At 51.6% G+C, this 23,797-nt stretch overlaps 3 protein-coding genes across 11 annotated transcripts in view; 2 read left to right on the top strand and 1 right to left on the bottom strand.

Annotated features, from left to right (window-relative positions):
* Nucleotides 1–2,995, top strand: part of LOC122386093 (transforming growth factor beta receptor type 3-like) — a 109,973-nt gene extending 106,978 nt beyond the window's left edge. Inside the window, exons 17-20 of the mRNA XM_043374916.1 lie at nt 242–340; nt 625–736; nt 1,083–1,283; nt 1,652–2,995. Coding sequence (XP_043230851.1) covers nt 242–340; nt 625–736; nt 1,083–1,283; nt 1,652–1,761 — 522 coding nt within the window. The 3' untranslated portion in view covers nt 1,762–2,995. The remainder of the gene's footprint in view (nt 1–241; nt 341–624; nt 737–1,082; nt 1,284–1,651) is intronic.
* A 976-nt stretch (nt 2,996–3,971) lies between these two features.
* On the top strand, nt 3,972–21,824 carry LOC122386094 (serine/threonine-protein kinase Nek7-like). The gene is made up of 7 exons (XM_043374917.1): nt 3,972–4,278; nt 4,740–4,894; nt 10,626–10,731; nt 11,342–11,561; nt 12,345–12,423; nt 20,539–20,776; nt 21,004–21,824. Exons 2-7 carry the CDS (start codon nt 4,770–4,772, stop codon nt 21,178–21,180), a joined length of 945 nt encoding a protein of 314 aa, XP_043230852.1. The 5' UTR covers nt 3,972–4,278; nt 4,740–4,769; the 3' UTR covers nt 21,181–21,824.
* Nucleotides 21,825–22,081: 257 nt separating this feature from the next.
* Nucleotides 22,082–23,797, bottom strand: part of LOC122386088 (protein Dr1-like) — a 75,689-nt gene continuing 73,973 nt past the window's right edge. For all 9 annotated transcript variants that reach the window (XM_043374908.1, XM_043374904.1, XM_043374901.1 and 6 more), the window contains one exon: nt 22,082–23,010. In XM_043374908.1, coding sequence (XP_043230843.1) covers nt 22,930–23,010 — 81 coding nt within the window. In that variant the 3' untranslated portion in view covers nt 22,082–22,929. The remainder of the gene's footprint in view (nt 23,011–23,797) is intronic.

Below are 23,797 nucleotides of genomic sequence, written 5' to 3'. Positions count from 1 at the left end.
AACGAAGAAACGCATTGAATAAATTACGTATTGACAATCGCGATCAACTGTCGGTAGGCCACCTGTTCCGGATGTTGCTGAGACGGTTTGTCGCTTGTGCTCATATCTGACCACGTCTTCTCCGCTGCCCGTTGTTAGTGTCCCGTCAGTACCCGTAACTGACCGTGTCCCCTCCACTGCCTCCCCCCAGGTGTCCCGTAGATAACCGTGTACCGACCTCTACCTCTACCTCTTCCCACAGGTATCCCGCCAGTACCTGGACCTGGGGCCGTACTTCCTGCACTGTCGGGTGGGACTGTGCGCCCGGCCATCATCAAACACCAGCCCGCGTGTCGCTCAGGTAAGGGAACTCACGGACGATGTGCCAGGAGTGTCGTACCGCCATCTAACGTCTGCTATACTCGATGTGCCGCCACCTACCAGCTGTACGGTAGACCTTTACTTTCAGTTATCACCACCCTCAGGGGGCTAAGAAAGTCATGGACAGTAGAGTTTAGGTATAGCATTGTCATGTGATATCCAATAGAAGACGGTCGTTGGATTTTAAACATTTCATCATGAGCATCATGAACCATCATGAACTTCTAAGTCACCTGCCACCTGCCGACTGTTCCGTTCGTACAGTGTCTGGACCGGCTGCGTTACTGCTCAGATGAGAGTGGTGGGGACGCCGGTCGGCTGGTGGCCTCTGGCGTCCAGGTGGTCACCCGGGGACCTCTGCTACCCACCGTCACTGGTCAGTCGAGGCACGAGCGGTGGCGATTCCTCTGCCGACGTGCGCTGTCAGCAGCGCTCTTGGCCAAACCACGGCAGCGGGCGCCGTGGTTTGGTTGAACGTCGCGATTAAATGTATGAAATATTGTCTGTTTTGAAGTGTATTGAAACAACTCAAACTGTTTTCAAACTAGTCCAGACGTGCGTAATATTCACGGTTGCAGCTTTTACGATTTATTTAACTATGTTTAGCTTTAGCTCGCATCAGCGATATCAGATGCGTGAAAGGTAAACGCTGCACAGCACGTTATGGCAGCTCGCATGTCCCTCCCCTCCCGACGTGTAACAGCCGCTCACGTTGTCCCCAGGCCTGCCGTCGGTGCCCAGCTGGCGGCCGAGCGCCGCCGCTCCTGACCAGGGGTCCCGCCAGGGCTCCGACCCGCCGTCCGACCAGGGCCCACTCCTGAGGCCGGGCGTGGAGCCGGAGACCGTGGCCGGGATCGGGGTGGCCGCCTTCGTGCTCGGCGTGACGCTGATGGGTGGAGTGTGGCTCATCCACTCCCGAATAGGTGGGCGAGGTCAGGGGTCAACGAGCGGTGTGGGCTCGTATTTGTATTTTTTATGTCAGCTGGTACTCCACAGCATGGTGGCATTCTGGGACTATTTCAGTCACAGGCTGCTTTGTTTTATCAGAACCAGCGTTAGCAGAAAACTGAGAACTTGTGCTCCATGGGACTTCTCGAGTCAAAACTTAAACAATCGTGATATGTTTGCTGCTGTATGTCGGTACCTATGATTGCACCGCTTTAGGTTCGTTTCAATTCAAGAATTATGGAAATTCATGTTGTAAGTTGTAACCACAGCACAATTTCATCATCGTGCCTCACGATGCCTGAGGCCGCACATTTCTCACAGTCTCCGTCTGCTCCGTCTGCAGGTCCGTCCAAGCAGCACCGGTTCCAGGCGGTGCCTCAGAGCGCCCCTCAGGAGGTGACCGGTCAGTCGGCCCACTCCACCCCCAGCTCCCAGACTCCCATCATCATCTGACTGGAGGAACTGCCGGAGGGGGCGGCGGTCAGCTGACCGGCACCGGTCGCCGCTGGCCCGGCCGGGGCGCTGTCCGACCCGGCCGGACCGGGAGAGGAGGGCGCGGCGGCCGCGGGCGGACGAGATTCAGTTGTGCAGTACAAATGTGATTACCTCAGCCGTTAAGTTCGTTCCTATATTTGCGTTGGCGGTTCGGCCGGGGCCGTGCATGGCTCGTTTGAGGAGGGGAGGAAGCAGAGAGGATCTGACCGGTTTTAGAGAGCCCTGACAGCTGCTGGAGCTCCGGCCAGGAGCCAGGAGCCGACCGGGGTATCCCGACCCACTGCCGCTGGCCGGGGAGAGAGGAGCGGAGCCGGAGACAGAGCAGAGAGCGCGGAGCGGGCAGAGGGGCGGTGGGTCGGGCGTGCGCTACTGTTCTGCTCACCACGGCAGAACGTATCTGATTATCACGTACTTATCGTCACGGTGTGCGTGTGGTGTATGTGTGCGGGTGTGTGAGTGTGCTGTCGGCGCGAGCGGCTCATTGTTGACGGTGGCTATAGAGATGTGCTTCCTACCTAGACGGGGGCTCCGGAGACCTGACGATTGTTGTAGCAAAATAGTTGCGTGTTAACCGTATCATATATGTTATTGTTTGACCTGTTATGTATTTCGCGTCACATTGTTAAGCATTGCCCGTGGATATACGACCCGCGCACTGGGATGTCGCCCGGAATCACACAACTCGAGATTTTAAATTATTTATGACGTCCTCACTCCTCATTTTGCGCTCTTATATCGCGGAACGCCTGCGGCCACCGTGTGGTGTCGATGTTCCTTTTTACGGCGGCCTGGCGTGTGGTGCTGGCCGTTTTACCTCGGATACTGCACTGATTTGACCGCGGGATCGGACGCCCTATCAGCTCAGTGGCGGCTCTGGCAGCGCCTCTGTCCACCAGCGGCGCTGCTGGCGCGCGCGGCCGTCTGACGGCGCTGTTCTGCCCGCAGAGGGCGCTGCACCGGTTGCTGTGTGTGTGTGTTTGTGTGTCACAGCAGCTCTGTTCAGGCGCGGTGCACGCGCGCGCTCCGAGCGGTCATCTCAGTGAGTTGTTGCCATCTCTGCGCACCTGGTAGGACGAGACGTCGCCTAGAGGCATTTGTAAGAAATCCCACACTTTGCGGTAGCTATAGAGTGTACATCTCCATACATCCAAAGAGTCAATGTATTTATAAAGAAATAAAATTATCAACAGTTGAAATTATTGCTGTGCGTTTGGTTACATGCGAAAATCCTATCCAATATTCCTTGAATATTCCAATCCAATTCTTTGAGACTACGACGCGTCTCGACGGGATCCACACTTTGCTGGTGAACTGAACGTTGTAAACGTATTCTGGTAGAAATTATTATACAAAAGAACAACATTTTATACGATATCGTGAAATTTGACAATTTTGACGTCCAGAGGCCAAGTTACTGGGCCTTGAACATCTACTGGGCTTTTGCCTACAATTTGGCGTAAGACCTCCAACAGAGCTATGCAACGTTCTTTTTCGCGATGTCGCTCTGTGATGAGAGGCAACATCCCAGTGACAAGTGATGAATCAATTGGAATAAGGTCGTCGAAATAGGGAAAATGACATTGGACGACCTGCAGTGGCCTGACTGTTGATCTGGCGTGCAAATAACTATACTTGGGTTAAAAATCAAGTGTGATTTTTAACCCGTTTTCGAATGCCGCTTACTCGCCTGGTGTTTTTTTTTGGGGGGGGGGGGCAGGAGCCGTGGGCCTTTAACCACCTCCCCCGTGCCTTTACGTATGTGCTACGGTCGGATGTCTCAGCCCGGGTATACACTGCCGCTAATTCAGCATACACTCATGTCCTTTTCCAGCGTACATCGATCGACCGCTGCAAATTTCGACACAGAGCCACGGAGTCCTGACGCCGGCAGGCATGCTTTTAGCTAACCCGGTCCGGTAACGATATCCTGCACAAAATGTCTTGGCTTCTCCCTCCCATGAATGCAAAATAATAATCCATGAAACATTCATCAAGCTGCCCCAATGCCAGTCATTGTCATCAGCGAGCAGCAAATGTCAGCCTTTGTTCACGCCGTCCCCGTTTTCACGCCCCCGGGGCGGTCAGTGGGCGCCCCCGCTGTCGGTTCACAAATACCTGCCAGCTGCACTGGCTGCGGCCCGCTGGTCAGTGTAGTACCGCACCTGGCCGCCAGGCGGCAGGTCGGCGCCGGTCCAGTATTGACTGACCGCCGGGCCGGGCCGGGCCGTGGGGAGGGGAGCCGATAGCCGACTGGTGTCGGGCCAATCGATGTGCCACGCGGCGTCCAGAGAGGTCAGCCGTCCAGCCCGCCGGCCCACCACTCCGATGGACCGGTGACCGACAGTGGATGGTGTGAACTGGAGTGACGTGTGACTTGTGACCCGTGATCGGTGACCTGTGGACTGCGCGGCGGTCAGGGATCGAGACTGAGTGCCGGCCAGGCCAGCAGCTTGACTGAGGACACCTTGTTTTGCGGTAAGTATTGAGCAGGCTCGTGATAGCTATGATTTTGATTCAGACGGAAAGAAGATCCTGGGACATTGGTAGACCCTGGTAGACCTCGGCAGGGTTATCTAGGACGGTGGGAACCTTTCGGGGAGGAGGGGTCGGTAAGGTCTGCTCAGCACGGTGGGACCTGGCACGAGCTAGGCAGGGTCTATAATAATGTCTGCTTAGTTCTGTTTAGAACGGTGCAGCCATGGTAGGGAGCTGGTCAAGTTTGTAATGAGCAATAGAGGCGCAGAAGGGTTTGTAATGAACGTTGGGACTCATATTCAAGCGTGTTGACCCCCTTATTTACCGTGTTTATCGTGAAACATTTTTTAAGCATCTCAATAGTGACTCCTGAAATCAAATAGTGAAGGTCGGATCAGCCTTCCACCCCATATCTGAGGTGTGCGGCCCAATAACGGATCACACTGCCGCCGCCTCCCCAGTCTGTCCGCCGCTGAGCGCGCGCTGCTGCCATGGACGCCGCCGCCGCCGAGCTGATCAAGCTGACCTCTCCCGACTCCATCTATGGCACGCTGGCCAACTTCGAGGTGGAGAAGAAGATCGGTCGCGGACAGTTCTCGGTTGTCTACCGTGCCAAGTAAGCCAGCCGCACGGGTCGTTAGCGACATGTTTCTGATTTGACATTTGATTTGTTTTAACCCTAGAACGCCTAGGGGGGGGGGGTTGTATCAACCCCCCCCTGAGGTTTTTCGGAAATAGTGCAAAAACGGCGGCGCGCAGCGCCGCCAAATTTTGGGTACCTTATGGGGCAAACCTTGCGCATCATTTGATGAAAAAAATTTGACCGGGTCATGTCAGGTCACGGAGTTATGACGTCACAAAGGGAACAGCCTCCGGCCGGATTTTCACAAACTGAGTGCCAACGCCCGAGGTTTCCTGCCGGTGGTACGGACATCGGTTGATGGATCGTGATGAAACTTCCCATGCATGTTGGGGCAAGTATTGGCTATCATATGGTATAAGAAACTTGACCGGGTCAGGTCAGGTCACGGAGCTATGACGTCACAAGAGGAACAGCGTCCGGTACTATTTTTGAAAAGCGCCCGAACCACTATTTTGCTAATTCTTGTCACCTCAATGGGAATATGCAGCAATATTAGCTTCTATAAGGAGCAAATGGACATCCCAAATCCAAAAATACAATCAGATTTCAAAAATTTAAATTTTGATTTTTCGAATTTCTGCCGCCGACTGTGACCTTGCCGACTTCCGGCGCTCCCAACGCGCCATTTTTAGAGCTAGGGAAACGAAATACATACCAAACGATAGAGAATTGATCAAGGAACACGATAGTGAAGGTTTCAAGTCGATATCTCCCACCGTTTTGCCGCAATCGCCACGAAAAATTTGAAAAAGTCTAGTTTTCCAAAAATTTGACCTTTGACCGGTCAAAAGTAGGTCAAATGTTGACCTAGGACCAAAAAATATACCACCATTCGCGAGATCTCGTTGAGAGCAATCCGTTGGTTTTTTCCGCTAAGCTCTACGACCTTCCGTTTCGAAACGCCAGGGGGGGGGGTCGTAACAACCCCCCCCCCTGGTCGTTCGTGTTATGAGAAATGGCCTGGTCGTGCGAGGGTTAAATTCAACTAGGAAACTTATTGAAATTTCCTTGCAGGTGTTCTGAAAATTAGCTTATAATAAATCAGAATGGCTACATGAAGTACAACTTCAGCAAAGTTTAACTTCAACGGTCTAAGTTTATCGCCTTATTTGCAAAATTCTACGAAGCTGTCGCCGTTTGTTCACGTTGAAATAAAGGGTAAAGAAAATTAGCTAGCTCACTGCTTGGTTATTTAAACGAACGCGCCCTGACATGGGAGAAGACATCTAACTTACGAACGGATGGACGCAGAGAGACGGAAAAAAACGGCAACTAGAACTCTCAACGAGACGGATCGTTGGAGCCAAATGTTTTGCCTAAGTAGGTCACAAGTCAGGTCAAGGTCAGGTCAAGGGTTAAAACTGCATGTTTCTAGTTTGTACATTACTGGCTTTGGAGCCCAGCTGGCGAATAATGGACAGAGGTTGATCTCCTAGAAGGCGTGATTAGGCTACCAAGAGAAGATGCATTGCATATTATGCCTTGCAAAGGTCAAGGTCAGGTCAGGTCACCGAAGATTGACTATTGAGTAGTATATGTCCGACATATGTTGTAAACGTCATTTTGCCCATATAATCAATGGGCATACTAAAATAGTGATATAGACCATAGCTAAATAAAGGTCAGGTCGAGGTCAGGTCGAGTTCAGGCCAAGAAGAGTTTAGTTTGAAGCTGGTTTTCAAGGACGAAAATGAGTATTGAAACGTTTTCAACGAAAAATCGAATTGTGTTTTTTCATTCCCGCACGAGAACTACCGGGTGATTACTTGAAAATGAGATAAAGTAGCGCGTTATTACCACGATTTGTTTGCACTTATCAGAGTAAAGAGACAAATCGTTGGAAAGGAAATTGTTGGGCATTTGCTGTAAAACATGAAAGAAAACCGTTTCGCTTTTCTTGCGCTCAGGGCAGGCGCTGGAAATGGTCGCCCTGTTTTGGACAGCGCTGTACGGCTTGGCGCTAGGAGTGGAATCCCATTCGCCGCAGCTGCTCCTCACTGATGTCGCGGGCAAATTGACCCCTCGTACTGCTCTTTCGAATGCCGTTTGATGTTTTTCCGACTATTGGTTCCGGAGATGCGACGGGAGGGGGGGGGGGGGTTGCCCCCTCCCCCCAACAAGACCTAGAACCTGCTAGACCTGAACGGGGCGCGGGTTAGAAGTTAAAACCACAACACCTCTCTTTATGAAGCTCTAACAGGTCACGATTTTCCCGACTTTTGAGTCATTGACCTGAACTGGAAGGTCAACCAAAGACCTAAGACCTTAAAATTGGGCTTCATCGGCTTCCCCATCTCCACCTTAACCCGCGCATGACTGGGGCATTTTCCATAACGCGAGTGACTAGGGGGGGGGGGGCTGCTGGAAAAACTGTCGAGCGAAACCTATTTTCATTGACCTCGAGGTCACCGATGACGTCACAGGTCAGGTCAAAGTAAAAAATATCGGCATTTTTGTTTGTTCACAATTTAGGCTCTGACCGCCGGCTGACAAGCCCGATCAGGCTCGTTTTCGGTTTGGTTTACGCACTCCTTGATATATGCCTTAGATACCCTGAGGGTAACGAACTTTAACTTCGATTTTTTCAGGTCAAGGCCAGATCATCCTAGGTCACGAAAATTGTATATCATAAAATGGTCACGTGACGCATGTTTTATGGTCCATTTTACTCGTAGATTTCGAAAACAATGTCGTATGTGTCGTTTTAGGTCATTTTCAACTGAATTTACTGGAGGTCAGGTCACTTTCAGGTCAGAAAAGGTCAAATTTTTAAAATGACATTTTTCAACAAGAAAGGTGTCTATCAAATGCAGTTTGAGCTCGGGAACACGATGGTGCCATTTATGTTACTGTAGGGTGTCAAAAAGTACTAAAAAATGTTTTGAAAAATATAGCTTATAATTGTAAAATTTTGACAATAATGCAAATAACTTGGCTATTTTTGAAGATATTGGGTCAAAACTTGCTAGAGTAGTTCATCAGTGTGTGTTCTATCATATATATTCTGGTTTTAGCAAAAATCAAAGACTTTTTGAAAAAAATCAAAAAATATTTTTTGTTGTAATTGTCAAAACATGTTTTTCAAAATTTTCAAAATTTCGAAAACTCGAGATCGCAGTTTGATAGCTACGTGTATTTGTAATCCACTGATGCAAATAAATTGGATCTAGCTTTAAAACTAAGCTCTTGAGAGCGTTTGCCATAATTCAATATTTTGCATCGAAATCGGCCGACATGACGTCACTCTGACGTCATTTCCGGCTAGACTATGATAGCTAGAAAGTTGAAATTTTAACACAAGGTGTCAAATTGATGCCGCTGAGGGTACCGCAAGTTTCGTGTTGATCTGTCAAACGGTTTAGAAGATATTGCCGAAAAACGGGAGGGGGCACTGTAAAGACCCCCCAGTCATGCGCGGGTTATTTGAAGGTGTTCCGCCTACACTGACTCCTAGAGACATGCAAAACTCTTGAACTCAACTGAGTCAAGGTCATTACATTTTCAAGGTACCTACGTTTCAAGGTCATTTTCAGGACGTAGGTCTAAAATTTATCAACTTGATTGTAAATGTACCCTTAAAGCTTCGTCACGATCGGCCGTTTTTTGCGCGAGTTATTCACGAAAAACGAGGGGGTTCGGTTCGACCCCCTCAAAGTGCCAGGGTTAAACCGCACTCGGTGAGTGGGTGGGTGGATGCGGGGGCAGAGGCTGCCCCTAGCCCTCCAGCATTTTTTTTCGCCAATAGCTTCTACTCTCTTAACTAGCTGCATCAAAGTTTTTCCTTCTGACGTCTTGATGAGATAATCAATCATGCAAGTATAAAATTAGCCACAACAGCAAACTAGCGTATATTTAGCCCACTGACTCATTGACTGTGAATTCTCGTATGAGCAACATTACCACGTCCACATCAACAATAGGCGAACTGCTGCACACAGTACCTGGCGACTCCGGCGTAGGAAGGCCCCTCCATGACGTCACCGTGTTTCATTGGCGACCCACGCGGCTTTCCAAATGTCAGAAGCAGCTGTCTGGCCGGTAGGCTGGCCATGAAAGCGATCGATTACCACCGGCGCGGGCAACAGCTGACTGAGGGCCGCGGGAGGAGGCCAGGAGCCTGCTCATTATTGGAGACACGGCCGGCCCGCCCCCTGAGCACCGTTCCTGGTACTGGGGGCGGGTCCGGCTTTTTCTGATCGTTGCGCATCACGGCTGGGCGGCGGCGGTGCGTGACTCACGCGGCTCTGAGATGGAGAGGCTCGGCATCCGTCTGAGCCCCGCCGCCGCCCTGCCGCCCCCCTTGGCGCGCCCGGTCGCCCCGCCGGCCTCCGGGGGGCGGGGGCGGCCCTCTCGCCCGTCCGGACTGCGCGCCCCGTCCGGGGGGGGGGGGGGCGGCGTCGGCGGCCGCACCGCGGCGCAAGAATTAGGGCGGTGCTGCGGTGTATGTACAGCCCTCAGCAGACTGCGTGGTTGGTATTCTTTTTCCGACAAAACTGATAATAATTCAAAAGTAATGTTATCAGTCGGTCGAAACTCACTGCAAATAGATGGGCCATGCTCCACTCCTTCGATAGGGCCTATCAATAAACAAAGCATACGCCTTGTGTGGCAACAAAATGTAAAAGTTCGTTTTGGGGGCAAATATAAACTTTTGGGTTTTGTTGCCAAACTGGATGGAAAATGCATACGATGATAATGCCAATCTAAGCTGCGGAGCCTCGAGCATCTTGCTGTTACGATTTCCGAGTGCCCGATAGCATAGTATTCACGTTATTCTCGGTTTTGTCGAAAAAATAATACCTACCACGCAGTCTGCAGAGGGCTGTACATAGGGCCTTGGGCTTCACAAGCTTCGGAAAGAACAGGAATGTTTCAGTGGTAGGTAGGTATGCCTCATGTTTTTGTGATGGCAAGTGGCATGCTTCAACAGTCAGATGTGTTCACTGTTTTTGCCTTCTCTCCGAGTATGCTTATTTTATAAATCTAGTAATATATCGAACCTGAACGCGGCCGGTTTTTCGCCTCTGCGGAGCCACTGAGGGCGGCAGTACCGTTGTACCAGCTACGGCCGCTAGATGGCAGGGCTGTCAACGCCTGAATGCATACTGTGCCGCACAACTCACTGCTACGTAGGCGACGCGACGGTAGATTTATTGCGGGTCCCGTGAATTGATTACGATAGATTAGACTTGGACTTGAGTTCGGTGCATAGGTGCAGTACATTACAATGAATTCAACTGTAAAAAAATCTGAACAAACCTCTTAGTCATTCACGACACAGAAGTGTGTATACAGATATGGATACCAGGAACATTGTCTCTTTTCAAAAGAAATGTTAGTTACAATTACTCTGGTGTGTGTTTTTTGGATTCGTTTTCATAATGCACTTCATAATGTTTTCATAATGTTTGTTGAATTATTTAGCTAACGTATGAGGAGTGAATTTGAACCACCTACTAAGATGATAGTAATCATTTTTTACAGTGCAGTTGTAATCACGTGGAAAGATACGATTTTGCTACACACATAACCGTAATTCGTAAAGAGTTCGGTATCACGTCAGGTCTGTGTCACGGTGTTGCAGTGTTTAGTATGGCAGTTATATATCCAGAGTATGACCGGTGGCACACTGTTTACCGGTCAGTATCAGCGATATTATGATACTGTATCATATACGAGTGCGTATTGTGTCCCGCTGCCGCAGGTGTAAGGTGAATCAGCAGTCGGTGGCCCTGAAAAAGGTACAAATCTTCGAGATGACGGATGCCAAGGCTCGGCTCGACTGCATGAAGGAAATCAACTTGTTGCAGGTAAAATTACTGTCGATATCGCCTATAAATGCAACATTATTCTAGCCCTGGGGCAAACATCACATTGATAGGTACTTATCTTGAATGATATCAAAAATATATTCGATGGATTTTAAATCAAAATCTTTCTTCTCTCTCTCTCTCTCTCTCTCTCTCTCTCTCTCTCTCTCTCTCTCTCTCTCTCTCTCTCTCTCTCTCTCTCTCTCTCTCTCTCTCTCTCTCTCTCTCTCTCTCTCTCTCTCTCTCTTTCTTTACCTACTCCACTCTTTGTAAAAATCCGTCATGATGACATTACCTACCCACACATAGTCCTGGAAGTACTGGTCAGTAAATATAGCTCATGTCGTTGAATGCTACATACTACAGTATTTCGATGCAAGAGGCATACTGCAATCTGCTGTGCAGTCCATGAATATAGGTACACAGGTGCATAAGCGCAGGTCATTTGTGCATATGTGACGAACTCGTGTCTATTGCAAAAGGGATCTTCGAATCATTTCAACGATTAGATTATGAAAAGGCCTCCATCCCGAAAACGGCCGTCGCGGCCATCCGTTCGCTGTGATCGATCTCCGCCAATCAGCGGCCGCGTCTGTCGGTTTGTTTGCAGCAACTGAACCACCCGAACATCATCAAGTACCTGGCGTCGTTCATCGAGGACAACGAGCTGAACATCGTGCTGGAGGTGGCCGACGCCGGCGACCTGCACCGCATGATCCGCCACTTCCGCACCCAGAAGCGGCTCATCCCGGAGCGCACCATCTGGAAGTACTTTACCCAGGTGTGCAGCGCGTTGCAGCACATGCACAGCAAGCGCATCATGCACAGAGGTGAGCTAATGGGGTGCGTCAGAGACGTATGTACAGATTCTGTACGACCCTAGAGAATGTGCTTTCTATTTATATAGACGGCTAAAAGTACCTCTTGCCATTTGGCTGAAAAGCATTGCATAAAATATTTCAAGTTCATGCATTGTTGACTTCTGTATGAATATGCAGCTCTAAATAGTTAACGGTTTCAGGCAGTAATTAGCTCGAGCCTCGAACCCTATGATTGACTTATTGCGGAAAAGTCGCAGCGCCAATATTATAGCGAAAATCCTCGAGACAGCTCAGCTAAATTACCAGCGCTTTTTTATAGCGATGTGTAGTGACGTATCCCGTTCCGTACCCTATGAACTGCAGCGACCGTGAAGTGTGTCTGAGCGAATTCCTAATACCGCTGAGTGGTCGAGCTTATCGATTGCTCAGCTTGATGGGTGACCTCTGTAATCAACAGAGCAACCAATTCGTGCCCCAATCTAGGTAATCGACAAAGCATTGAGCTTGGTCAAGGAAGATTACATTAGCTCGCATACCACGTATTACGCATAGCTAATAGCTACACAAGCATATGGCAAGATGAAGAATTGGGTCACAGGCTAATCAGTAGGTAATTGCACCTAGGTAGATGCATCGTCAAAATGGACGCACACGTGTGCAGACTAGTGTCGTGACATGCGTATAGGTAATAGGTATACATATACGGCTTTCAGTCTAGTCTATGAGAGCACACGTTTGCACATAGCGCACCGTTTGCTTCGCCCCATTTCTACGGCTCCATTCTCGTTCCAGATATCAAGCCGGCGAATGTGTTCGTCACCGGTGAAGGCGTGGTGAAGCTTGGCGACCTGGGACTGGGCCGCTACTTCAGGTAGGTCACAGGTCAAAGTAATCAACCCTGTTATTGGATAGAGGGCTTCTGTATTGGATCAAAGAGAACGTAAGCAAAGCTGCAATGTGGATAAATATTGGATATTTGATAAAGCCATTTATTTGCCGAAGTAGGTTGAGTCGTGATTATTGACTATTGCTTTGAAAATTTATCATTGCTATCAGTTGGCCATCAGAGAAGGATTTTAAGCCATTAGAAGAGATATATTTGGCCCAAAAAGCTCACAGCTTCGCCTGTGCGCGATGCAAAGGTCGGCACTCGCGCGCCTCTTTCACGCCTGCACGTTCAAATAACGCGCGGCGCCGTGACACGTGCCGTGCCGTGTTACCTGGCATTTCCTAGGGGGAATAACAGCTCTTGCATCCAGCCCAATCTCTGTTGCAAATAATGAACCGATCTATATGAAACCACCAATGTATGGCTGACCCATATTCTACAGTGGCCCAAGTGAACATAAGCCAACTAGCAGTCGCAGAAAAAAACATCGGCCTGTCATTTACATATACCTACCTGTCTAGCCTATGACCGTTCTATGCGCACACCGACGCTTCCGGGCCTACCTATACCTAAGTCACTTTCCGATCAACCATGGCAGCCTTATTTACCGGACAGACAATTATGTATCGCTATAGCGAGGCCAGTTCTGCCTCCCACGCAGCCCAGCTGAAAGGGAGGCTGGTTGCGTCCGGTCGCGTCCACTGCGGGCCGTGGGTATCCATGAGAACCGAATATGGCAGCCGAGTCGATCAATGATGACATCACCCGGCTGCCATATAATGATACCGTCCCTCGGTTGCCACCACGTTACGGTGTGCGTGCGAAGGGACGACCAGCGTCGGGAGCGTTGCGTGTTAAAGGCCACCAATATCAGCACAAGGCGCCGTTTTGGGACCGGGACATCCCCCACGGCGTTTTCAGGCACGCTGTTCTATGATTTGTTGGCTATGCCCGGAAACTAAACCAGGTCAACGATCCAGTGACCCGCAGTCGGTATTCTTTGTTCTATTTCAGGACAGATTTTAGGACTCAGTCACCAAAACGTCCAGTTTGAACGTCTTTTCTTTGACTTCATAGAACGGTTTCCCTGCCACAAATCCCTTTGTAATGCGCATTTCATTTGCTGGCGTTCTTGTGGATACATCATGTCAACAATGTCACTGAACTATGAATATTTGCATACATCTGTTGGGCCTGGTCTGCCATGTTTACTGAGCTGGGATCTCAAGCCATAACATTAGCGAACCCATCGCTCTTCATTCAGACGTTACCGTCTTCAAACCCATGCAGTCACGCAGACCAGTTTATACGAGCTGAGTGTCCAGCATGGATTATCTAAATAATCCAATCACGGTAACAAACTGTCAAACTGATATGTCCGTCAAGACAGCCCATATTCAGCCCAGATTCAGCCCGGATTCAGCCCAGATTCGGGACACCTCCGATCAAGCTGAAACTCGCACACAATGTAGGTCATGACATGCCCAATCCACAGTCCAAGTCATTCGGTGGCACTCCCAGCCGTTTGACCTACAGAGGTCAGCAAAGGTCACGTGGCCCAAATTTGCACAGCAGATTGTGGCCCACCCAGTAGAGCTAGAGCGCTAAAAATGGCACCAATCGACTCGCCAGCATCTAGCTATTCTTACTTTCCCAACACTCATTTGACCTCTCAAGGTCATGCGATGACCTAAGGTCATTTGTGGGCTATGTCGAAAATACACTTGCACAGCAGTTTTCGAGTAGATGAATTGACCGAATTCCAAATCAAAGCACATCATCGGGTAGCCCATAGGCCGTAGTAACTTTCCTTAAAATGAGCTTTTCGATATGTGACCCCGTTTGACCTCGGCAGGTCAAAATGTGCAAATAAACGACACTCAATACGTCGCAGCCCGGATTCAGCCCAGATTCGGGACACCTCCGATCAAGCTGAAACTCGCACACAATGTAGGCCATGACATGCTCAATCCACAGTCCAAGTCATTCGGTGGCACTCCCAGCCATTTGACCTACAGAGGTCAGCAAAGGTCACGTGACCCAAATTTGCACAGCAGATTGTGGCCCACCCAGTAGAGCTAGAGCGCTAAAAATGGCACCAATCGACTCGCCAGCATCTAGCTATTCTTACTTTCCCAACACTCATTTGACCTCTCAAGGTCATGCGATGACCTAAGGTCATTTGTGGGCTATGTCGAAAATACACTTGCACAGCAGTTTTCGAGTAGATGAATTGACCGAATTCCAAATCAAAGCACATCATCGGGTAGCCCATAGGCCGTAGTAACTTTCCTTAAAATGAGCTTTTCGATATGTGACCCCGTTTGACCTCGGCAGGTCAAAATGTGCAAATAAACGACACTCAATACGTCGCAGCCCGGATTCAGCCCAGATTCGGGACACCTCCGATCAAGCTGAAACTCGCACACAATGTAGGCCATGACATGCTCAATCCACAGTCCAAGTCATTCGGTGGCACTCCCAGCCGTTTGACCTACAGAGGTCAGCAAAGGTCACGTGGCCCAAATTTGCACAGCAGATTGTGGCCCACCCAGTAGAGCTAGAGCGCTAAAAATGGCACCAATCGACTCGCCAGCATCTAATCTTACTTTTCCAACACTCATTTGACCTCTCAAGGTCATGCGATGACCTAAGGTCATTTGTGGGCTATGTCGAAAATACACTTGCACAGCAGTTTTCGAGTAGATGAATTGACCGAATTCCAAATCAAAGCACATCATCCCATACGGCACGGCCCATAGGCCGTAGTAACTTTCCTTAAAAACCGCTTTTCGATATGTGACCCCGTTTGACCTCGACAGGTCAAAATGTGCAAATAAACGAAACTCAATACTCAGCCCAGTCCGGATTCAGCCCAGATTCGGGACACCTCCGATCAAGCTGAAACTCGCACACAATGTAGGCCATCACATGCCCAATCCACAGTCCAAGTCATTCGGTGGCACTCCCAGCCGTTTGACCTACAGAGGTCAGTAAAGGTCACGTGGCCCAAATTTGCACAGCAGATTGTGGCCTACCCAGTAGAGCTAGAGCGCTAAAAATGGCACCAATCGACTCGCCAGCATCTAATCTTACTTTCCCAACACTCATTTGACCTCTCAAGGTCATGCGATGACCTAAGGTCAATTGTGGGCTGTCGAAAATACATTTGCACAGCAGTTTTCGAGTAGATGGATTGACCGAATTCCAAATCAAAGCACATCATCCCATACGGCACGGCCCATAGGCCGTAGTAACTTTCCTTAAAAACCGCTTTTCGATATGTGACCCCGTTTGACCTCGACAGGTCAAAATGTGCAAATAAACGAAACTCAATACTCAGCCCAGTCCGGATTCAGCCCAGATTCGGGACACCTCCGATCAAGCTGAAACTCGCACACAATGTAGGCCATCACATGCCCAATCCACAGTCCAAGTCATTCGGTGGCACTCCCAGCCGTTTGACCTACAGAGGTCAGTAAAGGTCACGTGGCCCAAATTTGCACAGCAGATTGTGGCCCACCCAGTAGAGCTAGAGCGCTAAAAATGGCACCAATCGACTCGCCAGCATCTAATCTTACTTTCCCAACACTCATTTGACCTCTCAAGGTCATGCGATGACCTAAGGTCAACAGGGGCGGTCGCAGACTTGGAGTTTAGGGGGGGGGGCCAACTTGGCAAAGGGGCCCCTGCGCTGACCAGGGGGGCCCGGTGCTAGCTTAAAGGGGCCCACGGGCGTAGTGCACGGGTGCAGAAATCCAGGCCATGGCCGGTGAAGCGGGGGGGGGGGGGGGGTAGGGAGCGGCACCCGAGCGGAGGCTCATTGCGAGCTTTGAGGTTCCATGTCGAAAAGGTACCGATAAGTGCATTTTAAAGCATTGATAATGCCAATAACTCACGCAAATGTGAATGGACTACCGCAAAAGTAAAGTCGGCTAACTTTGCCATTTTCTGAGATCATCGTGCTAAAATTTTTGACAGTGGGTCATCGGTATCTGTTCACTGTTCAATCACACGTGTTCCGTTTCATTTTTGTTTTTTAGGTACTTGAGCACAAATGTAAGTTTTGAAGACCATTACAGTAGCAAATGCTTCAAAAGATGGATAGTGGGCAAAATATCCTAAATGTGTCGTGCTGCATGGAAAGTAGTGTTGCTGAGAAAAGGGGGTTTGTTCCAGATTATTGTGGATGCAGAATACATTTTCTGCACCCTATGCAGAATTATTGTTGGTGCAACTGCGCCCACTGCACCCATGGTTCCTAGTTCCTACACTTATCGGCCCATCGATAGCGCTTCAGCGATACCTATCGCCTAGAGGCTGCAATGGGGCCCTTATAGTACGGTGTCAGACCCCCAGAGGCCGGCGTTGGATCCAAGGGTCCGCGAAGGGCCTCAAAGGCCCCAGGTAGGGCCCCAGAGGCTGATGTGGGCCTTCAGAGGCAAGTGCGTGACGTCCAAAGGTAAGGCTTGAGCCCCCAGATAACATAATAGGGCCATCAGTGGCCGGTGTAGAGACCTCATAGGCCAGTTTTGGGCCCCTCAGAGGCTAGTGTGGGGCCTCAGGTGTCGGTATGAGGCACTTAAAGATCGTTATGGGTCCTCAGAAACCGGCATCGATCCTTCAGAAGCCAGTACGGGGTCCTCAGAGGCACATAAGGGTCAGTTTGGGTCCCAGAGACAGAAATGGGACCATCAGAGGCCGGTGTGGGACCTTTAGAGGCTGGTTTGGGCCCTTAGGGGCCAGTTTAGGGCCCTCAGAGACCAGTACAGGGCCTCCAAAGGGCAGTTTGAAACCATCAGAGACCGAATTGGGCACTCAGAGGCTAATCTAATGTGGGTATTTACAGGCCAGCATGGAGCCCTCAGAGGTTAGCGTGGGGCCATAAAAGACCGACATGGGCCGGCGTTGGACCCCAGAGGCCAGTAGAGGGCCCTCAAAGGCCAAGATGGGCCCTCATAGGCCAATGCGGGCCCTTAGAGGCCGGCATCAGGTCTTCAGAAGCCCGTGCAGGGCCCTCAGAGGCTAAGGTGGGTCCTTACAGGACAGTAGGTACGGGCCCTCAGAAGTCAGTGTGGGGCCCTAAAAGATCGGCATGGGCCGGCGTTGGACTCCAGAGGCCAACAGAAGGCCCTCAAAGGCCAATATGGGCCCTCAGAAGCCGATGCTGACCCTTAGAGGCCGGCATCGGGTCTTCAGATTCCAGTGCGGGGCCCATAGAGGCTAATGTGTGTCCTTACAGGCCAGCATGGGGCCCTCAGGTCAATGTGGGGCCCTAAAAGACCGGTATGGGCCGGCGTTGGACCCCAGACGCCAGCGGAGGGCCCTCAAAGGCCAATATGGGCCCTCAGACGCCGATGCGGGCCCTGAGCGGCCGGCATTGGGTCTTCAGAATCCAGTGCGGGGGCCCTTAGAGGCTAATGTGGGTCCTTACAGACCAGCATGGGGCCCTTAGAGGTCAGTGTGGGGCCCTAAAAGGCCGGCATGGGCCGGCGTTGGACCCCAGAGACCAGCGGAGGGCCCTCAACGGCCAAGATGGGCCCCAGAGGCCGATGCGGGCTCTCAGAGGCCGACATCGGGTCTTCAGAATCCAGTGCGGGGCCCTCAGAGACACTTAAAGGTTAGTCTTGGGACTCGAGAGACAGAAATGAGGCCACCAGGGGCCGGTTGGGCCCCTGAGGCCGGTTTAGGGGCCCTCAAAGGCCAGTGGAGGGCCCTCAGAGGTCAATGTGGGTCCTCAGCGGTCAATGTGGACGCTTGACCGCCACTGAAGGGCCCTCAGAGGTCAGTGTAGGACCCTCAAAGACTGGTATGGGAGCTGTTAATGGCTGGCGTGGGTTTCTCGAGCCTCGAGTCGTGACAATCGAATACGGGCCAGGGCCCCATACGGCCATGGGGGCCCATCAGTTGTTTGGGGGGGGGGGCCAAATGATATGATGGCCCCCCTGATTTGCCTTTGGGGGGGCCATGGCCCTGATGGCCCCCCCTGCGACCGCCACTGAAGGTCAATTGTGGGCTGTCGAAAATACATTTGCACAGCAGTTTTCGAGTAGATGGATTGACCGAATTCCAAATCAAAGCACATCATCCCATACGGCACGGCCCATAGGCCGTAGTAACTTTCCTTAAAAACAGCTTTTCGATATGTGACCCCGTTTGACCTCGGCAGGTCAAAATGTGCAAATAAACGACACTCAATACGTCGCAGCCCGGATTCAGCCCAGATTCGGGACATCTCCGATCAAGCTGAAACTCGCACAGTGCACACAATGTAGGCCATGACATGCCCAATCCACAGTCCAAGTCATTCGGTGGCACTCCCAGCCGTTTGACCTACAGAGTGCCACCGAATGACTTGGACTGTGGATTGGGCATGTCATGGCCTACATTGTGTGCGAGTTTCAGCTTGATCGGAGGTGTCCCGAATCAAGGCTGAATCCGGGCTGCGACGTATTGAGTGTCGTTTATTTGCACATTTTGACCTGCCGAGGTCAAACGGGGTCACATATCGAAAAGCTGTTTTTAAGGAAAGTTACTACGGCCTATGGGCTACCCGATGATGTGCTTTGATTTGGAATTCGGTCAATCCATCTACTCGAAAACTGCTGTGCAAGTGTATTTTCGACATAGCCCACAAATGACCTTCGGTCATCGCATGACCTTGAGAGGTCAAATGAGTGTCTGGAAAGTAAGATTAGATGCTGGCGAGTCGATTGGTGCCCGTTTTAGCGCTCTAGCTCTACTGGGTGGGCCACAATCTGCTGTGCACATTTGGGCCACATGACCTTTGCTGACCTCTGTAGGTCAAACGGCTGGGAGTGCCACCGAATGACTTGGACTGTGGATTGGGCATGTCATGGCCTACATTGTGTGCGAGTTTCAGCTTGATCGGAGGTGTCCCGAGTCTGGGCTGAATCCGGGCTGAGACGTATTGTGTGTCGTTTATTTGCACATTTTGACCTGCCGAGGTCAAACGGGGTCACATATCGAAAAGCGGTTTTTAAGGGAAGTTACTACGTCCTATGGGCTACCCGATGATGTGCTTTGATTTGGAATTCGGTCAATCCATCTACTCGAAAACTGCTGTGCAAATGTATTTTCGACATAGCCCACAAATGACCTTAGGTCATCGCATGACCTTGAGAGGTCAAATGAGTGTTGGGAAAGTAAGAATAGTTAGATGCTGGCGAGTCGATTGGTGCCATTTTTAGCGGTCTAGCTCTACTGGGTGGGCTACAATCTGCTGTGCAAATTTGGGCCACGTGACCTTTGCTGACCTCTGTAGGTCAAACGGCTGGGGGTGCCACCGAATGACTTGGACTGTGGATTAGGCATGTTCTGGCCTACATTGTGTGCGAGTCTCAGCTTGATCGGAGGTGTCCCGAATCTGGGCCGAATCCGGGCTGCGACGTATTGAGTGTCGTTTATTTGCACATTTCGACCTGTCGAGGTCAAACGGGGTCACATATCGAAAAGCGGTTTTTAAGGAAAGTTACTAAGGCCTATGGGCTACCCGATGATGTGCTTTGATTTGGAATTCGGTCAATCCATATACTCGAAAACTGCTGTGCAAGTGTATTTTCGACATAGCCCACAAATGACCTTAGGTCATCGCATGACCTTGAGAGGTCAACTGAGTGTTGGGAAAGTAAGATTAGATGCTGGCGAGTCGATTGGTGCCATTTTTAGCGCTCTAGCTCTTCTGGGTGGGCCACAATCTGCTGTGCAAATTTGGGCCACGTGACCTTTGCTGACCTCTGTAGGTCAAACAGCTGGGAGTGCCACCGAATGACTTGGACTGTGGATTGGGCATGTCATGGCCTACATTGTGTGCGAGTTTCAGCTTGATCGGAGGTGTCCCGAATCTGGGCTGAATCCGGGCTGAATCTGGGCTGAATATGGGCTGTCTTGATCAACATCAAACTGATCGCCGATTCCTACTCTGATAACTGTTCGCCCCTGGCCCCCTTCCCTGGACCATACCAACCATTCGCACCCTCCCACCGTCCCCTGACCACCGTTCGCCGCTGTCCTGCGCCCCCGGCACGCCCCTCCCGCCGTCCCTGACCACCACTGACCACAACCCTGCGCCCCCAGCACGTGCACCACGGAGCTGATCACGCTGGTGGGCACGCCGTACTACATGTCGCCGGAGCGGATCCACGAGCGCGGCTACAACTTCAAGTCGGATATCTGGTCACTGGGCTGTCTGCTGTACGAGATGGCCGCGCTGCAGTCGCCCTTCTTCGGCGAGAAGATGACGCTCTACTCGCTGTGCAAGAAGATCGAGAGCTGCGACTACCCGCCGCTGCCCTCCGACCACTACTCGGACGTGGTGAGTACGGGGACTGGGGAGGAGACTGACTCCGAGGATCAGAGACTGCAGGAGGCGTGACAGAACTATATGTGACCCCGGGGCCCGGGCTCAGCGGGAGGGATAATTGAGGAAAGGGCGAGAACAAGATCTCACCCAGGCTGCCTGAGGGTTGTTGTCTGTTATGCCTGTCGCTTTTAGTATTCTTTGTAGTGTATCTGACCGGTGCGGTGTATGCTGTGCCGCAGTTCCGGAGTCTGGTGGACCAGTGTCTGACGCCCGACCCCAGCGGTCGACCCGACATCGGCCACGTCACCCGACTGGCTGCCGAGATGCACGAGAAGTCGTCGGCGCCCGGCAGCGCCGTCAGCACGACCAGCTACGCCAACCGCATCTCCAGCGACGGCTTCATCAAGCCGCAGTAGCGGCGCCGAGCGGGCGGGCTAGCCACCGTCCTCCGTCCGGGCCGCGCCGTCCGATATTTGGTCCGTACACGGCCCGTACTCGGTCCGTACCAGGCCGATACTCGCTCCGTATTCGGTCCCACTCGGTCCGTACTCGGCCGATAATCGCTCCGTCCAACCAATCCGTCCAATTCGCTCTCACTGTGACGGCTGGGTGGAACCCGCCGTCTCAGTCCGATCTACAGAGCGAGTACTTTGGACGGCCCAGTCTGTGCCGGTGAGGCCAGTGATGTCACGCTTACAATCCGTCCGTGTGAGCTGTGCAGTCGGCGGCACCGCGCAGGGGCCTCTGTCGCGGCCGGTCGCCCCAGAGGTCACAGAGCACCGGTTGTCGGAGCGTGCCACCCTGTGACTGTGCCGCTCGCCCGAGAGCAGGGCGGGGTTCGTGAATCGGTGTTCTTCGTGCAGCCAACTCTGCACGCACAGCTCTCGGTCGATCTGTGTATGCGTTCGGCGGTGCCAGCACTGTGCGATTATTGGTTACCGAACGGCGGTACGAGCACTTATTGTTGGCGCATGATCAGTTATTTACATTTTGCTGCACGTTGGAAAACGTAAATATGCAAAAATATGCAACATATGAATAATAAACGGGAGCTGTTCAACACGCTTTCTGCTGAAATGCGTCAGCAACGAAGCTGTCAATGAATGCAGATGAACTAACACATTTGATGTCATATTCTCTAGAGATGCACTTCTCCTGAAGTGTCAAATTTAGATTTAAAGCCCTCTTCACTTTAGCAACTCAGATTTAATAGCAAAGAATGAAGACACAATCTACTCGCCGTTTCCAGCAGGAACAATGGGATTCTGCAAGTCAAACGGTCATCCACCACTTACCACCACCCTCCAGCAAAGCATATTGTGGAAGCACACTCACGTGCGCTGGCATTTATTGCAAAACCTCCAAGTACTTACAACGTACGTGGCACCTGGATCACAAACTTTCGAGGTACGCGGCACGACAATCACAATGTGCGGTGGCTCGGCAGGGGCCGGAGTGTCGGCGCCGGTCCGCGCCCCGCTGCCGGCGGCGGACGCAGCTCTGCCTCTCACGGACACACACCGCTGGTCCACACAGGCTGGACGGCGCCACCAGCGTCAGAATTACGGCAGGCAACCGCGCGGCCGCCTCAGTGAAAAATAGTGCCATTCGGATGAGTGGTTCATCACATTGAGCAGCGATGGGCAATCGTCGAGAAATGCGTACAGAAAGACCACGCCGAGTCCCCACACGCTATGCGACACAACCGAGCCTCACCAGCACACACCCTATACAAACACGCGCAGCACAAGTACAAACTGCACATACGAGCCGCTAGCGTCGATCACAGCAGACTTCCCCCCCCCCTCCCTCCCACCCCGTAGCGCGCGCGGCGGACCCCGCGTCGTCCACCGACTGTGCTCTACCCGCGCGTGTTGAATCATCCCGCGACGAACCTCGCCGGCGCCGCAGCTCGTCCGTCCAGGGGCCGTCGGCGGGCGGCGACACCGCGCCGACGGCCGTAAAGCTCCCTGGGGCCACCGGCGCGGCGGGGCCGGCTCTGGGGCGCGTGTCGAGTGTAACGGGCCGTGCTGAGATCGCGGGACCCGCGGCAGCCGGCCAGAGTGATATGTGGTGGTCGGTGGGTCCCGAGCGTGGCCGGCCGGCCGGGCACACCGTCAGCCGCGGCCCGTGTCGGGCCGGTCGCCGGCCAGAGGTCGGCCTCATCACGAGTAATCGTCGTCTTCGTCGCTCGAGTGGACCATGGCCGAGCGCATCGCCGCGTGCATCTCCGCGTCTGTCTGCAACTGCAACACAGAGACACGACCCGCCGGTGATGCTGTCCGACTTTGACTTAGGGCAGCCTTAGCTTCTACCAAACCATGGACATTGGCGAGCTTAAAATTCATATGTCAATGCTAAATAAACCGTAATTATTTTACTGGTACGTAAGAAAGTTTCATAGCAAATAAAAACATTATTTTCAGCAAAATACAAAAGCGGTGAGATTGCATTAGATACGTTGTCACTTAAAACGAATATTAGGAAACTAATTTAACGTATCAAATGGGCTACCGTAATTGCAGCATTCACCGCAAAATTTCAGTTTCCGTCCAACAGCAGCAATTCACCCACAGGAAGCCCACAACTACATCTGTTTACGCAAACACGGAAATCGGTCAGCAGTGGACGCCGTTACGGTGTCCGGCAGCGTTCGTGACGGGCGCGGAGCTTTCTGCCCGGAGAACGCGGCATTGGCGGCCATAAAAAGGCTGCTGAGCGGTCGAACACGAAACACGCCACTGCACTGTGGTGGGGGAGGTCAAGGAAACCGAATATTAATCTGGGGCGCGATCCATAACAAATCGCGAGTCTCACAGCTTACCGCGCCACAAACAGCGGCTTACGGCTTTGTAGGATCATGCTGTAAAACAACTTGCCACAGAACGAGTAACTAAAAAAACCGTCTCTCGGTATCATGAAATATTTCGACTTCGACGACAAAGCAGATACATAGCTGTTCCGTATTCGTATACGGTGTTGTCGTCTACGTTGCATATGAAAATGGTAAATGCGAGCGCGACTGTTGTCTCA

This window comes from Amphibalanus amphitrite, unplaced genomic scaffold (assembly GCF_019059575.1).
Source record: "Amphibalanus amphitrite isolate SeventyFive unplaced genomic scaffold, NRLGWU_Aamphi_draft 000240F_arrow, whole genome shotgun sequence".
NCBI lineage: Eukaryota > Metazoa > Arthropoda > Thecostraca > Balanomorpha > Balanidae > Amphibalanus > Amphibalanus amphitrite.
The sequence above is the reverse complement of the archived record's forward strand: the minus strand, read 5'-3'. Positions and strand labels throughout refer to the sequence as shown.

What these genes read in the sequence shown, in the direction of transcription:
- LOC122386094 (XM_043374917.1), top strand. Translation starts at nt 4,770, where the DNA reads ATGGACGCCGCCGCCGCCGAGCTGATCAAGCTGACCTCTCCCGACTCC. An exon ending in CAAGCGCATCATGCACAGAG is followed by an intron (nt 11,562 to 12,344) that starts GTGAGCTAATGG and finishes TTCTCGTTCCAG; the next exon opens with ATATCAAGCCGGCGAATGTG. An exon ending in GGACTGGGCCGCTACTTCAG is followed by an intron (nt 12,424 to 20,538) that starts GTAGGTCACAGG and finishes CTGCGCCCCCAG; the next exon opens with CACGTGCACCACGGAGCTGA.